This window comes from Centropristis striata, chromosome 8 (genome assembly GCF_030273125.1).
Source record: "Centropristis striata isolate RG_2023a ecotype Rhode Island chromosome 8, C.striata_1.0, whole genome shotgun sequence".
Lineage (NCBI taxonomy): Eukaryota > Metazoa > Chordata > Actinopteri > Perciformes > Serranidae > Centropristis > Centropristis striata.
The window spans coordinates 18,660,597-18,677,034 of NC_081524.1; the positions used below are offsets into that span (position 1 = coordinate 18,660,597).

A 16,438-nucleotide genomic window follows, 5' to 3' on the forward strand; every position below is an offset into this window, starting at 1 on the left:
TTAATTGAAAGCATTAATTTTAAATATTCTACAGTATTGAAAAAAATAATAATAACCAAATCCCAAAAAATATATAACTACCCAGCAAACAAATATAAAATCCAAAAAAATCAAATATTCACCACCTTTAATCCGAAATAGACGCATTCTTTATATTTATATATAAATTTAAGTCTTTGCATGAAGAAACAGAACACACATTTCCACAGCAGGTTAAGAATTTAATTATTTGTTTATTTATTTATTTATTTACGTATTTCTATCTCCAGATTCACCCACCCGAAAAATATAAATTCCGGTGTATTCCAAAAAAAAGGAGAAAAAAAAAGAAAAGAAAAAGGTAACAATGGCATCTTCATCAACCGCATCAAAGGAATTAATCAACAAAATCAAAGTGGCAATAATTATTATCATTATTACAATAATAATTCAATGATCAGAATATCCACATTCATAACAAATCCATATACAACTGCAATACACTCTTCAACACCACTCTTCCATTAATATACACAAAATCCCCAAATGTCTGTCCTGTCAAAACAACAATAGAGGAGTTTTGGGGAGGGGGGCTATGGCTTGTCAAGGGGTATGAAGATGAGTGAGTGACCAGAGGAGTTAATGGATCTAAGGTTAGTAAGAGTATAAGAGGGGAGGCACACTTATTTAGTAAGGACCTATACAAAAACAAGCAGTGTTAAGTAATGACAGTATACTTTCATGGAAGGATTTGCCAGTCTAACCGAATTTTAACAAAAGGTTAGGCGGCTCCATGAGAGGCAGAATTTGGGGAACAAAATTCCAAGAAATATATAAGGGTTGTCGGAATAAATATATAACTCTGAATGACAACCGTTGCAAACATATACCATAGGAACCTAAAGTGAAAGTCAGATACTCAAGAACTCAAAAACAGGTCGAGAATTTTCAAAGAAATGCAGATGGAGGTTTCTGGAAAAAAAGAAAAAAAAAAAAAAAGCTGTCTTAGTCTATATATGTACAAACATTGCTTGGTCACCCAAATCTTCTTAGAAAAGCTTTTTAGTTGGTCAGAAAATGAGTGCAAGCTTAAGATTAGTTACTTCTTGTATGAGAGCTTTGAGAACGCAGCAGTAAGTGACAGACCTTGCTGATATTCTAAGTCTGCACACAAAGTGCCTCTGACAGCTCGGTACATTTAAAAACCTTTCCATGCCTCAGTATTGGTAACTTGAGAAGACCTATTCATAGAAAGAGAGAGAAACATTAGAGGAAAAATAACTGTACACTCTGCATATACAAACAAACTGTATATACACATAGACATACCATATATACACATTTATCCAGTATATACACAAAGATTTAGCCAGTACGCACACTTATATACAAACACATTCACTCGTTTTAGCAGGACCTCTAACATATCTCTCTCTGTCGTCGGTCGGTTCAGTCGTAAGTGGAAATGGCAGGGATTTCAACTCAGACTGGTGTCAGTGGGGTCCATCCATTGAAATAAATGGGGAGTTTTACAGCAATTTGACTGCAGAAATGTGGCCACACTGATACCAAGAGTTCATCCTCCGCTCTGTTAAAACTCTACAGACACATTAGTCGAAAGTGGAGTACAAAACAATAGCTGTAAGAATGTCCTCATCCAAAGACTTTCACATCGTCCGTAAATGGAGAGCTCCATGGCGATTGTTGGGCGAGAAACATCCGTCCACTTTTACTTTTTTTTTTGAATGATTATAACCAAGAGAAAGGGGGCACAGGTCACAGCAACGTGCAAACTGCTGTAAGGGGAGTAGGTAAAACACAAGTTTGTCCCTTTTGTCACAGTCCTTCAGGGCAATGATTCTCTCCACAGGATTGTCTTAGTAAGAAAACTTGGTTCATATAAAATGGATTATTTATGAACTTCCATTAGATAGAGGCATCTATCTATATCAAGAAATAAATATCTGCTCCGGAAGATTTCTGATGAAGAGTTTTTTCTTTTCTAATATACTATTGTAAGAATAAGCAGTATCATAGAAATATAAATAATAACATTCTGTCCGGTTTTTTCAAAGTCTTCATTGAAGCAAGAGTCTTGTTCTGAAGCAGTTTGACTCACTGTTGTATTATAGGCTGTGCATATTTAGTTTCCTTTAAAATCAAAGTCTGAAACAGAGTGGAACGGAAGAGCTAAAAACTATGACTCGAGAAAGAGCTTGAGTGTCTAAATCGGAGTAAAAATGAAGCGGTTAAATAATGCTTTGAGAATCCTAGATAGATAAAGAGTGAGTAGATGAAGAGGAATCAAAGGGTAATTTGAAAAGACTATAAGAGAGAGAGATAAATGCTCTAAAAGTAAATCAGCTTTGACTGAAATTTTAAGAGAAGTCAAGCACCTTTGAAATACATCTTACCCACAATACACCTCCCCTCTCTCTCTTTTTGGGGCATCACGCCATTCCTTGGCCTTTGTGTTCCTCCGTTCTGCTGATTGATCAGACTGCATAGCTGTTCTTTGCATGCTCGGCAGGCTAACAGACGCCAACACGTGTCCAGCCTACCTTTTTAAAAGTAAAATCCAACCACGAGGCGTCAAACACACTTTTTAAAAAATCCTGTTATCAAATCAGAGAGAGAGGGCCCAAGAAGAAGTAAAGTTAAAAAAACAAAAAAAAAAAAACAACCCAGCATTTCCTTACATGGTCCGCTGGGGCTCTGCACCATCCTTTGAACAAAGAGAATGGGACCAATGCCCCAAGTTCTCCCTTTGTCAGCCAATCGCGTCACGAGAGAGGGCTCTGGACATTTGGCCATGCCACCCTGTGGACGCCTGCCGATGGTGCATCAGCCAATTACGTTCCACATTGTCCTCCATGAAGCTTTGAGAGTGGCTAGGGGGAGAAAAAAAGGGGAGACAGAGAGAGAGAAGAAACGGGGGAGGGTGCTTGATCAGGTGCTATTGAAGCATAGCGAGAGACCGAGTATCTGCATGGTGGCAGTCTTTTCCAAAGCTGGACTCTTTTTTTCTATAGTTTTTGTGTTCAGCTCTGAGGCAACTGCTTGTTTACCTGAGTCACTGAGGTATTTTCACAGCAATGTTAATTTCTCAATCACGGATGATGTCACATCTCTAAAAAGACACTGATGTTCAAACCTAGACCTCTGCTTTTTTAAAATCCTTAAAACATTCTTCACACACAAAGTAATTTCACAAGAAAAAAAGAGTAGCCCTACAAGCTGTCTATGAAGAAGACAATCTTTCCCTGCGTAAGTCTGCTAGCATTATTAACATTTGGTGGTTCAACAGTTACACATTCATTGAGAGCGTGAATCTAAGCGGATCCACCGGCACCGGCCTACACAGTGCTAGCATTGGCCGTGTTGACACTGCAAAGTAAGTGGATTTTGTTGACTCTAAAGAGAAAAATGGCGGACACAAAGCTGATGTGAACCCTTTTTTTTCCAACTCGTCACGTTTAAACAAGCGGAGTTGTTTCAGAGCGACACCAGTGTGTGTGTGAGGCTACAGAGACAGAAAACAAAGTTCACATCCAGACAAACCTTACAACGGACAGTTCATACACAAAATGAAAGGAATATGGATACACATTACAAACATTTTTTCAGCATTTGACACATGAGAAACTGAAGAGTTCATTTCAAAAACATACAGTAGAATTTAAATTAAATGGTTTACTCTGTTATCAAACGGTTTCAGAAATAGATGCCACTCTTTTTAATTTTGAAATGAAACTTCAAATTATGGAAACTACACATAAAAATATGTCATTACTAATTTCTCTAAGCATCAGGGGTGATATATATATATATATATATATATATATACATATATATATATATTTTTTTCTTATTGTTGTGAGCAAGGCATTATAATGTGCATTTGGTCGATGACTAGCTAGTCTACTGGCCAAAGGATGCTCAATATATTTATCCCAGGCACTTAATGGCAGGCAAACCTAAATGTTGAAATGATCTTTTCACACAAAAAAATGATCCTTGTTATCATGTCACTCTGTGGATAAATGTGACCTAAACTGAAAACATGAGAGGACAATCACTAGTCTGTCATTAGTATTTGTATGCAACATTATTTTTTTAGAAAAAAAGAGAAAACAGATTTTAATAAATAAAGTCATGTATCATCTGTATATGAACACACTGGACCAACACGTTTTAACTTAAAACCTTTAAAACCTCATTCATCCATTTCACTCAAAGTTAAAAGGATTAGCTCTCTGTGTGAACTGAAAATAGCACTTTGGGGCTTGTTTGTTCTCCACAAATTAAAAATAACCCGTTCAATAGTCGATACCATTGTTTTTGAGCTGGTTAGTTGCTTTTTATTAACTGTAAAATAAAAACCAGAGATTGGAGGAGGGCGCTTCTAAAAAACACAGATATGGAAACCCCAACAACCCCATTGGACATAAGAACACAACAGGATGCACAAAGAACAAAGACAAAGACACGTACAGAACATACTGGGGGGAATATAAAGTCCTGTCAGAGACAAATCGCAGGAGAGAGAGAGAGAGAGAGAGAGCGAGAAGGAGAGAAAGAGAGAAAAGACAGTGAGTGGATCATGAAAGAGGCAGTGCTATGGCGGACACAGACATTTGACTTGGAAAATGGCACCATTTGTTTCTGTTTAGCACCAGTTTATCACATATCGGTTCTGAGATTGAGAAGAGAAAAATTGCACGAGCTCAGTCCAAAAACAAGAAGTCCCTTAGATTGAAAAAAGAAAAAAAAGTTCCCAAAAATGTCTTCCGTCACTCAAACCTCTACGATGCTTGATCTTGTGTCTTTGAATCTCTGTTTTCAGCCCACAGATCAGATCATTCTCTTACTAGCAAAGCTAACTTTGGATCTCCATCTGTTACTTCAGTATTAGATCTCTAGTGGAAAACCCTGTTGAAAAACACTCAAAGGCACTAAGAAAGCCAGACTACATCACCACATCTCTCGCCTAAACATTTTGCAGCCTGGCGTGTTCAGGATAGGTATATTTAAAATGCACCTACATCCATGGGAGTCAAGGGTCACTATAAGCTAGCTTATAGCTCCTGCTAATGGCTACTATGAAGTCTTTGGGGTGCAAGACGTTCTATAGTGCTTGTTCCTTTACGTGTATTTATTGTTGTGAAGCCACGATGAGTGCACAGAGCAGGAGTTCACATATCGGCTTGGTGTGTGTACGTCAAGTGCTTTGTTTGACTGATTCAAAGAGTATGTGAGAAGGTATCATTATCTTGTCCTGCAAGACTGATACTAAGTGAAGCTCCTGCGTGAGCATTAAGAGAACAAGTGTCCGTTGAAGAGCCCTTTGTGTTGTGTGTTCATGTGTTATGCACTGTACAGTAGCTGTGTGATTACTACTCGTCTCCCGCACTCTTTTCTTCTCTCTCTTGCCCGGGGAATAAGAAATATCTACAGCAAATTAGTTTCAAAGCATTGTCTTGCTAAAGACGGGGACAGTGTTTTTCCCTCTGTGTCATCTCTCTCTGATTTGGCTCAGTGTTGTGTTTGACCTACTCCCCCTTCTTCTGCTATGCCTGTCGTTGCTGTTGCGGTGGTTCCAGTTGTCATGGGGGAGGATGTTTGGCTGCCACGGAGCTCTCCATTCTGACTAGGATGTTGATGAGGAGTGGGTAGAGAGGGAGGGTCTACAGTTTGGGGGAGGACTCCATTGTGGGGCGAGCTGACGGAGGAAATGCCCGAGGAAGAAACTCTGAGGCCTTGATCGTCGGTTACCGCTCCTCCTTCTCCTCCTTGTCCTCCTTGTCCTCCTCCTCCTCCGCCTCCACCACCTCCCCCTCCACCTTCAGTTTTCACACCGGGGTCTGCTGAACCCAGGGAGGAAAGCTGGTCCTCCTAGCGAGATAGAGAGAGAGGGGAGGGGAAAGAGGAGTGGGAGCAGGGAGAGATGTGGTCGTAGGAGAGAGGCCATTCAATGAGCGATGGGAGGGATGTGAGGAGTTGTAAAGGAGGATGTCCAATCAAGGGAGGAGGCGCGTGACATGTAGAGGGAAAAATCACATGTTGGAGAAGTGTGAGAGTGTGGGAGGAAGTAAGAACAGTGAGAGAGAAAAAGATGGGAAGAGGACAAGGAGGAAAATCACCAGAGAAGCATGTGATCGAATTGTGTCGAAGTGGGAGAACGTCAAACATTGATAAGTACAAAGAACCAGTTGGAATGGTGTACATGTAAAAGCAATGGCAGAAGCAAAGTAAGGAGGAATCGGAAAATAATAGACAAGTGATAAGGGATTGGAAGAACCGCACAGAAAGAAAAACAGAGCGAGAGAAAGACAGAGAGAGGAGAGAGAGAGAGGCCAAATGAGTTACGAAGTTGATGCATGAAGTACACCAATAAAAATGGCAGCACAGGAGAAGGGACACAGGGAAAGAGGGGATGGACGGGAATTAAAATTCTTGAGGTCAAATGGTCCTGATCCTCTTTGGATGAGTAGCAAGGAGTGTTTATCGGGTGTCAGGAAAACAAATCATCTTTAATATAAACTGTATATATATAAATATATATGTGCGAGCTTGAATAATAGCTGAAATCTATTTTAAATTAAAGACTATAGAAGAACTCTACACTTCTATAAACATCTTAACAGCATATAGTAGCATCAGCCTGCTACTAAAAACATGCAAAAAAACGTCAAGCCACATGGAGCTCAGCGCCAAATTTAAAAAAGCAAGATAAAGGTGCAACCTATAGCCTGGCAGGAAATCCAAACCTGGCGAAAATCACCAACCAAAACGTCCAACCTGAACCCAAACAGACCACAGAGCACTGGGCAGCTGCTGCACCGGGGCTCATCCTGGGTTGGAGCTTTTTTGATTCGGGATTAAGTCAAGTTTGGTTTTGCCATCTTTTCTTACCGACATTGGTGCAGAAAAACAGCAATGCAAGGCTAGTTTCATTATTAGTTTATGTCAAGGTCTGTTTGCAAGCCTTCACTCCCAGTCTTGTTCACTGACATCTGTGTAGGAGCAGTGGGAAGAGAAAACAATTGGGTTATTGTGCCAATAGACAACTATGAGGACTCTATTCATGTTGGTACTTAATGTATCCGAGAGCTACTGCAAGACAATTTAAATATAGAAGCATTTTGAGACCTGAAAATCACAGTTTTACCATCAGACCTCTTGGTAGAACCTCTTGAAATAATTGCACTTGATTTATCTTGCCTGGCACATTTGCTGTGTGGTGTCTAGACATAATTACAGAGACTCTGTTTGAGCGCAGAGCCGTGTAAGAAAACTTGGAAATATCTGCAAAAAATGTAACTTTGGCATACCACTTTAATGCTTACATACAAGAAGTATGAAATACTGTAACATGAATGGAATGACGTGCTGTAAAGAGGGGAGAGACAGGAAGTCGGAGAGATAGTTTGGTCTGCATCCAGGAGAGAAAATGAATCAAAAGCAAATTATCACTGGATAAACTGTATCTGATGGGTGTGTCCATTGTGAGTGGAAGGTGTTTCCATTTCACTTTAAAAAAAAAAGTGAAAAGAAGAACGAAAAAAAATAAACCCCAAAATTTGATGTGAATTAGCGGGCCTTTTCTCTTCTCAATCAGAACCAAAATGAGTGAAAACATTTTCAGCTGCTAACTGGTGCTATGAACAGTATCTACAGTATCTACAGACAGTTACAGGATGCCAGTAACATGACTCCACTAACACTTGTCTCGTTACTCTCAAACACAACCAACAGTGCCATTTAATATGCATGTGTAGACCAATACACATGTCTATTAAACTCAAGAAATCAAGCAGCTGAACAAAGACATGGCAAAAATGTTTACTGACATCCTTTTTATTTTCTTATTTTTTTTAAACTTACCAAACTTGCTTCACTCTCTGAGGGCTGTCTTGTTTGATTACTTGGTGCATTCAATTACAGCTTGGTGTGAAAGTGTTTTTTATGCTAATGAGAATTGGGGGTACTGGAGACAGAAACACAAAACACTTAGTGGAGAACTGAAATGTTAGGTGTATAGTAATGATGCAGATAGAGTATCGTACACACAAGTTCTTACCCATGTCCTCCAATCTCCGATCAATTTGATGGATGTCTATAGAGCAAACTGTAAAAATCTTCCTCACCACATTTGCTGTAAGTGTCGGTTTAATCAGTTTAAATAGGGCGTCTGTTATATTAAAAGAACCCCTGTGTGGCTGAAGATGACGAACTTTAACTCTGACGCAAAACAAACAAAACAAAAAAATTTCACACATCCTCAGACACTCAAACTGTCCTACACCACCATTCAACCAAATAATGTGCCCAGGTGCAAAACACACAGACGACACAAACACATAAATATCAGAAACACAGATTCACTGAAAGACACGGAAAAAACACACACAAAAAACATGTGCACATTAATCAGTGTTCTTCAGGGAAGGATTGGGTCAGATACGGAGATTTCCCATAATTCCCAGTGTTTATCTGAGGCTGAGTGCTGGGAGGGATGAATGGAAATGTGAGTTCATGTGTGTAGGAAAACACAGCGGCTCAATAAAATGTTGTGTGTGAGGGGGGAGGAAAAAAAATCTATCATAAGAGAATTCACACAATATTCCAGAGACTTTCAGACAGATTTGTAACCTGTAAACGGACCTAAAATGTCTTATTTCTTGTTCATAATTCTGAATGGAAGTCAATGGAAGCATCAAATGTGTGACTGTGTGTGTTCTCTTTAAACTCAGATTTTTTTTGTGTGTAGCTGCTTTGCAGAAAATATTATTTTTCATCCAAAATAGTTGAAAAATAATATCCAGTTTATAATGCCGTTTCTATCATAAGAACCAGAGGTGTAACACTAATACTGCATTATATTTAATTCATGGTTATTCAGTTGAATGTGATGAAAATCTGAGTTGAATATTTGCCAACATCTGAAAATATCGGAGCTTGAGAATCAATGGCATTCATTGATCATTTTGTATTTCTCTGCATTTCAACGTTTAACCCAATGCAAAGAGTTACAGGAAGCTCTCCGTATATGACACAAAAATCGTTTGCAAATAATAAATGTTGGCATATATCTGTGTGGGCTGCTGGTTATGAGTGAATTTTGTGTGTGTGTGTGTGTGAACAAGCGAGGCATTTTCACTTGTCGAGGGCTGCAACAGTCACACACAAAACATCTGTGTTTCATATTTTTGAATAGACACTAGAAAGGTCAAAGCTGATGTAGTGTTTATATGTATATATTTCTGCCAAAGTATTTTATACGTCACTGGTCAACATGAAGTAAAAGAAAAGCAACCTTATTGATTTCAAATAATTCAAATAAACTCCCTATCTGAGGTCCGTCACAGAACATTTCCGGTGAATTTGAGAAGGCTTGCTATTGTGTTGAGAAGGTGACAACAAAACACCTTTCTCTGTTTGGTGAAACAAAGACAATTTTCGGCATTTGTTGGAAAAGAAAAGACTGAATGGGAAAAAATGGTTGTTGTTGATTAACAATCTTTTGCTTGATTTGATGACTCAATCAGGACAACGTCATGCCGATCCAAGCCGTTCAAGTGCTCCAACTGTAAGTCATGGAACATTGTCTGAATCTGAGTTTTACTTGACCTTAAATAGCTTTTCCTCACACCAACACCTTTAGTGGGGTCACTGAAACCGAAACGCTGCTCAGAAAATGAGCTAACTTACGGAGCTAGCAAAAATAAAAACAGAGAAAGTCTGCCTCAGTTTGTTTTGAGTTTGAGTAGCAGTGTGTAGGATTTAGTGGCATCTAGTGGTGAGGTTGTAGATTGCAATCAACTGAAAGCCCACCGCTCTCAAAACAATGAACGTTGTGCTGTTTCTCCCTGTAGAGATTCTACAACTCAAGCAAAGTTGTTCTGCATTTTGCTGAACGTGTTACAATAACTGTCCAACTCAAGTGAGAGGCATGTTTCTGATGATACGCTCCACCTCCTTCGTTATTACCAGGTGTTGGTCGGACAAATATTGTACGCCTTGCCGGGTGATCCTGATTTATCCCCTCTGGTACTACCTTCAAGGCAATACAGAGTGGATTACTTGGTCCCCCCATCACGCTTCTGGCAAGTTCAGATTGAAGGCGAATTGTCATAGAGGCGTAAATACAAACGGCAGTCTGAAAGGGGCTACTATTCGACGCCGGAACAAACTTTGTTGCCTGGTGCAATCAATCACAGTCCACAAGCGTTACTGACTGCAAAAATCTACGACGATTGAGTTTGTGCTCATCAGTTGCAAAATGACATCCCATTCAGCATTCAACAAAACGTGAGTTTGTTCAATTACCACACTCTTTTAGTGCATCCATGCACAACAATCGCATCACATCACCCCGATTTTAGAATCTTTGCACTGGCTTTAAGTTTGTTTCAGGATCATTTTATCACTTTTTAAGCTCTTTTAGCTCTGGCTCCTAGCTTTTTATCTATTTAGTTATTAATTCAGTATGAGCTGACCCTCAGATCCTCACGTCCTTCTGACTGCTGCAAAGTCAAAACTAAAAACCAAAGCAGACCTGGCTTTCTCCATCAGAGCGCCCCGACTTTGGAACTTACTGCAGAGTCAGTAACTTCTTTTAAATCACTTCTAAAAACCCACTTTTATAGACTTGCTTTTATGTAATGCTTTCTATCTTACTACTCTTTTTTACTATTTTTTTCTTTTATTCTGTTGTTATTATTTTATCAGAATACTTTCCCTTGTATCTGAGAATGTGATTGATCCTACACTGTCTTTTATTGTTTTTTTTCTTTTAGGACTTTCTCCGTATGAAGATTTGAAAGGCTCAAAACAAAAACATGATTCTTAGGTGATTCAACATTAATAAAAACATACTGTTCCATTTCTACAAATAGATCCCCCTAAATACTACACACTGTGATTAAACACAGCCTCTCCTGTTTTCTGTGATCTGGTCATTCTAAATGGCAGCAACTGTGTTCAATCCAAACTTTTATTCATCTACATTAAATATCCAGCCTCTCGATTACATTTGGTATCCCGCGGTAAAAAGTGATCAGTCAGCCTGGTGCTGCACGACATGACATGATTTATGGGTACTACTCTTCAGGCATATTTCAGATGAACACCCCTCGCTGCCAAGTTCCTCAGTGCAGCTTTAAATCTTTCAAATGTTTTGTTGTCACTCTTTCAACACGGAGGCGTGCCCTTCAAGTACCCTCGGTCCAAACACTCTGTGACAGGCCTCTCTTTTTTCTGGAAGATAAATGTAAGAGTAAGTGGGCCTGTCAGTGTGTTGGCTTGCAGTGAGTTCACAGGATGCTGCATATGGACACTGACGCACATAGAGAACAGTAGAAGTGGAAAAGAGGCAGCAGGTTATGGATGGAGAGTGAGAGTTTGCCGGTTTGTTTATTACCTGGATACTCGGGGTGGGACGGGCGCGAGACGAGGCTGCACTAGGATGGACTGACGCCTCCCCTAAGAGAAATCACCGTATCTCATCAACATAGGAGGAGAGGAAAGGAGAGGAGAGGAGAGGGGGATTGAAAGCAGGAGGCAGAAGGAGGACGAAGCTGAAGGAAAACAACAGCCACCCAAAACAATACATACACAATGTACAACGAAAAAATGAACAGAAATAAAGGACATAAATATACATAAAAATGCTCATTGACGCACATACATAATGTCAACCATTCACCCCTGACATTATCAGACAAACCAACGGCCTGAAAGCATCAAAGCAGCTCGCCATGCTCATCATTAACATAAATCATGCTTATACGACCAGAAAGAAAAAAGCGTGCACGCCGAACAACATCTGCACCTGAAAGCAGCTGATTAATCCAACAGACTACGGAAAGCTTAATCTTGCATGTTTCCCGTTTCAGAAGCAAAGAAGAACATGCATATATCAAACATGCAATCATCTACTCATGAAGATAAATATATATACACACACTTGGAAACCCATAATTATATTTGCATCAACTCAACAAACAAAAAAATCAACAGAGAAATAACACAGAATAGAATCTCTGCATTTTACTATAACACACACCACACCCCACACACACTCAAGAAGCTGCAACAATAAGTAAAGGAAGTGCAATCAAATCTTATATGATGAAACATTGGTGTGATAAATGTCACTGCAAGCTCAGGAAGCCGTCCCCTCATTAAATAAAACTCTGCTGATCAAATAAAAGTCCATAAAGTTTAGTGATATATAAAGCAGGGCTCTACGAATGATCAATCTGACAGTTAAATGTTAAAAAAAAGTTGAATAAGTGTTTCCATTTTAATACCGTGCAAACTGTAAAATTGTAAAAAGTAAAGTCTCCTGCGCGGTTTGCCTCGAAAGCATTAAATTCACAATGCATTCATTTGTTTAAATTATTAGGCAACGCTGTTACATCATCAAATACAATAATATTCCACCCCTATTAAAATACATAATTTATTACTGCAATAATATGATGTAATTTATTGGATTAATTTAATTATATTTTAACCGATTTTGCTGAACATTTCTGCTCCCACCTTGACACAGGGTTCCTGCAGCGTGCACAGAATTAAATTAAATTAAATTTAATAACCATTAGATTACACAGAATGCAATTTAGCACATTTTTCACAGTCACAACAGTCAAAGCATGATGGGAAACCAGTAGCGCCTACATTTATTTATTTTATTTTTGTTAGTGCTTTCTTGCTGTATGTAACAATGATTCTTAGTAATATACACTCAGTTGCCAGTTTATTAGGTACACTTAGCTAAAACTAATGCAGTCCAATAGGATGTTTAGTTTTTGTTAAACAGAGAGGAATTCCTGCTATTTAGCCTGACCACATGGATACAAATAGGATGGACACAAAAATAGAAACACCTGTCAGCAGAGACTACATCCTCCAAAATGATCATCAAATGAAACCAAACCTTCCCTTTAACACGCTTCAAAAAATACTGAACATCAAGTAAAATACGATTGCATTCTTTTAGCTAATAAACTGTCAGGTGAGTGATTAATGGGACCTGAATGTAAATAAGTGGCAGAAAATTGATGTATGTATGTAACTAATTAATCCAATTTTTTTTATTTATTTAAATCTTTTTTAAGTTATTTACTGTTTTATATTTATTTTAATATTATATATATATATATATATATAATATTTTTTAAAATTGTATTATCTATCTATCTATCTATCTATCTATCTATCTATCTATCTATCTATCTATCTATCTATCTATATTAAATTGTATATATATATATATATATACCAAATAGAATTATAATGTATACATTATATTATATATACAATTTAATATAGATAGATTGATATATAAATAATGCAATTTTAAAAAATAAATAAATTCCTGCTTCCTGCATGCACAATTGCAAAACTTTTATATATTCAAGACTGCTATAAATTAAATTCAGGACTTATATATGGAAGTGAATTTAATGCTTCTAGAAACTTTTTGAGACCTGCAGATATCCTGTAAAATAACTTGTTAGTTACCACTTCATCAGTTGCTGAAGTGTGCTTCTAATAGCAGTTGTGAAATCTCAAAAGTCCAGAGGGAAGTAAACTTTTTGCAGTTTATGTTCATTTTGCAGGTTGTGGGAAGGATTATGGGATCCTGCACCTATGTCATTATGTGAGGTCTAATTAAGTGTGGGATGCTGTTTTGGAAGCTGGTAGCAGTGGCCCGAGGAAACGATGGCATCATGGCTTTCCCCTCTCCCTATCCATTTACTGTTCCCTCTCTCAGCTGTACACCAGCTGAGTGTCATCACGCTGGACTGGACTGTCCGCTCGTCTTAAGTGTGCCGGTTCACCAACATGAGGCCTTGTAGAACCTGATAATGTAATAAATTCCCGATAATGTAATAACCCCGATAATGTAATACAAATCTGCACTTGAGTCCATTGAAAATGTAATAAAACCTGATAATGTAATAAAGTGCATTTCCCAATAATGAAATACACAATTTTTTTTACCAATAATGTAATAAAGTATAACACCAAGCACCTTTAGATTTCAAGAAGCTTTTGAATGCATTCGTGTGTCATGGATACCTCGTTTGTGAAAAACAGTAGCCTGGGTATAGAAAAACAGATGAACGGGTCAAAAGTTAATAAACATTCAACTTTGACCTGTTGGTGGCGCTAGAGCTCTTGAGCTAGAGTTGCCTACACAGTATCACCACTTGAACCCAAGTAATGGGTGGTCTGCTGTTAAATTATTACAATATTGGGGAATTATTACATTATCAGGACTCACGAAATGAAGGCTAACCTGATAATGTAATAACCTCCCATTAATGTTATACTTACATTATTGGTAAAAAGTGTATTACATTATTGGGAAATGCACTTTATTACATTATCGGGAAGTTATTACATTATCAGGTTTTATTACATTTTCAATGGACTCAAGTTCATATTTTTATTACATTATCGGGGTTATTACATTATCGGGAATTTATTACATTATCAGGTTCTACAGGCCTTAAAGCTTCAATACAAAACATACCTGTAATTTCTTGAATTTATCACTGCACTGTAAAACCCAACTTGTTGTTTCAACTTAAATATTTGAGTGTCGATGCTGCGAAATAATTTATGTCAAGACAACAAAGACAATGGAGTTAACTCACATAAATTTTGCTTTTTGCTTTTATGTATGATGAAATAGTCCTCATCCTTGATTACAATTAGCATTAAGTTAAAAGGAGATCCAGATCGAAGTAATTAATGATATGGTATTGACAATTAAAACCATCGAACCAAACCATGTAGGGGGGTCCGGGGGCATGCCGTGATAAAATGTATACATTTTTTGTAAAATGCATGTATTATAGAATCTTTATTGATATCCTACTGTGACATTTTTGTAATCACTGCAGATCATTTTCTTTACTGGGATTCTTTTTCTCTCTATTGCAAGGGCGCCCCTTCTGCCCCCCTGAGTCCGCCACTGATTATTAGTTTAGTAAAGAAAAGTGTCTCGAATAGCTTGTTTGTTACATCACAAAGTACATGTCTTGGTGACGCACTAATGTAGCAACTGTACATGTTAAAATAACTCAACATTGACTTCTGATTCCACACGGGACACTAACAGCGGCCTTCTGGGTAAATGCCCTGTGATATCCACCCTGGCCATTATGTCTCTGTGTGGAATTTGTCACTCTTTATACTACATCACCTTACTTCCTTCTTTGCTCCTTCTATTTGATAAAAGAATACACAAAATGTAATACAATGGGCTTGTAAAGGATATCAATAACTATTATAGACATTTTAATACTGACATTCAAGGTCCCCAGATGATGTAGCCCAATGATTTTGTTGATCCCCTGACTTATTCTAATGTGCCACCATGAGGTTTACATCTTATTTAGTCAAATATCGAGACTTTTGGACTTTTGGATAGAGTGCCTTGAAACTTTCTATATATTCTTGCAACATTCCCTCTCACTGATAATAAAACTTTCATCAGGATTTCATGTAGCAGCATTTTCATTTGTCCAATATTGAACACCAAATGATGAAGACCTCAGGATTTTGAATCACCTGCTGCTACTGTTTCCTACCCATTTGCACAGTTGTTTGTTGCTGTATGTTTTTATTGGTGTATAGTGTATGCATACAGCGTTGGAGGTGGATTCTGATGAAATAAGTTGCTGTGTTGCTTTTGCGTTTCCTTTTGCCCCGCCCACAGCTGCTCGGCCTCGGGCTCAATAAAAAATAGCAGCTGATGTCTTTTTCACAACATACACTACTGTTTAAAAGTTTGGGGTCACTTAGAAATGTCCTTAATTTTGAAAGAAAAACACAATTTTAAAATTACATACAGTGTAGACATTGTTAATGTGGTAAATGACGATTAAAGCTGGAAACGGCTGATTTTCTTATGAAATATCTATTATATATTGTCTCCTGTGTTTCAGTGGCGCATTGTGTAAATCCACGTTTATAGTGTTGAAAGGCTCATTGATCATTAAAACACCTGAGCATTATGTTAGCACAGCTGAAACTGTTCTGTGCTGATTTGAGAAGCAATAAAATGATCCATCCTCAGGCTGGTTGAGTATCTAGAGGTAAAGTTGGAGATTTGTACAGGTTAAAATGATTATTTCTACCCTTGTTAATGTCTTTACTATAGTTTCGATTCATTTTCATACTCATTTCATGAATAAAACAGTTTGTTTTCATTGAAAACAGCGCACACATTTTCTGGGTAACCCCAAACTTTTGAGCGGTAGTGTAAATCGTGTCAAGATGGAGCTAATTTTAATAGACTAATAGACTAGACTAATCAATATACTGTTTAATGAGGTTTAATTTGTAAAAAATTGTGATTATTTTAAGCTGATCATATTTTTCATTTTAAATCTCGATCTGAAAAGTAACTCAAGTTGGCAACTAAATGTGG

General features: G+C 37.9%; 1 protein-coding gene across 7 annotated transcripts in view; it reads right to left on the reverse strand.

Annotated features, from left to right (window-relative positions):
- Positions 1–213: 213 nt before the first annotated feature.
- Positions 214–16,438, reverse strand: part of syngap1b (synaptic Ras GTPase activating protein 1b) — a 224,429-nt gene continuing 208,204 nt past the window's right edge. For 4 of the 7 annotated variants that reach the window (XM_059339398.1, XM_059339397.1, XM_059339395.1 and 1 more), the window contains one exon: positions 4,383–5,874. In XM_059339398.1, the coding sequence (XP_059195381.1) occupies positions 5,515–5,874 (360 nt within the window). In that variant the 3' untranslated portion in view covers positions 4,383–5,514. Of the gene's footprint in view, positions 2,871–4,382; positions 5,875–11,404; positions 11,467–16,438 lie in introns of those variants that run through there. The other 3 variants (XM_059339399.1, XM_059339400.1, XM_059339401.1) reach the window with 3 other exon arrangements.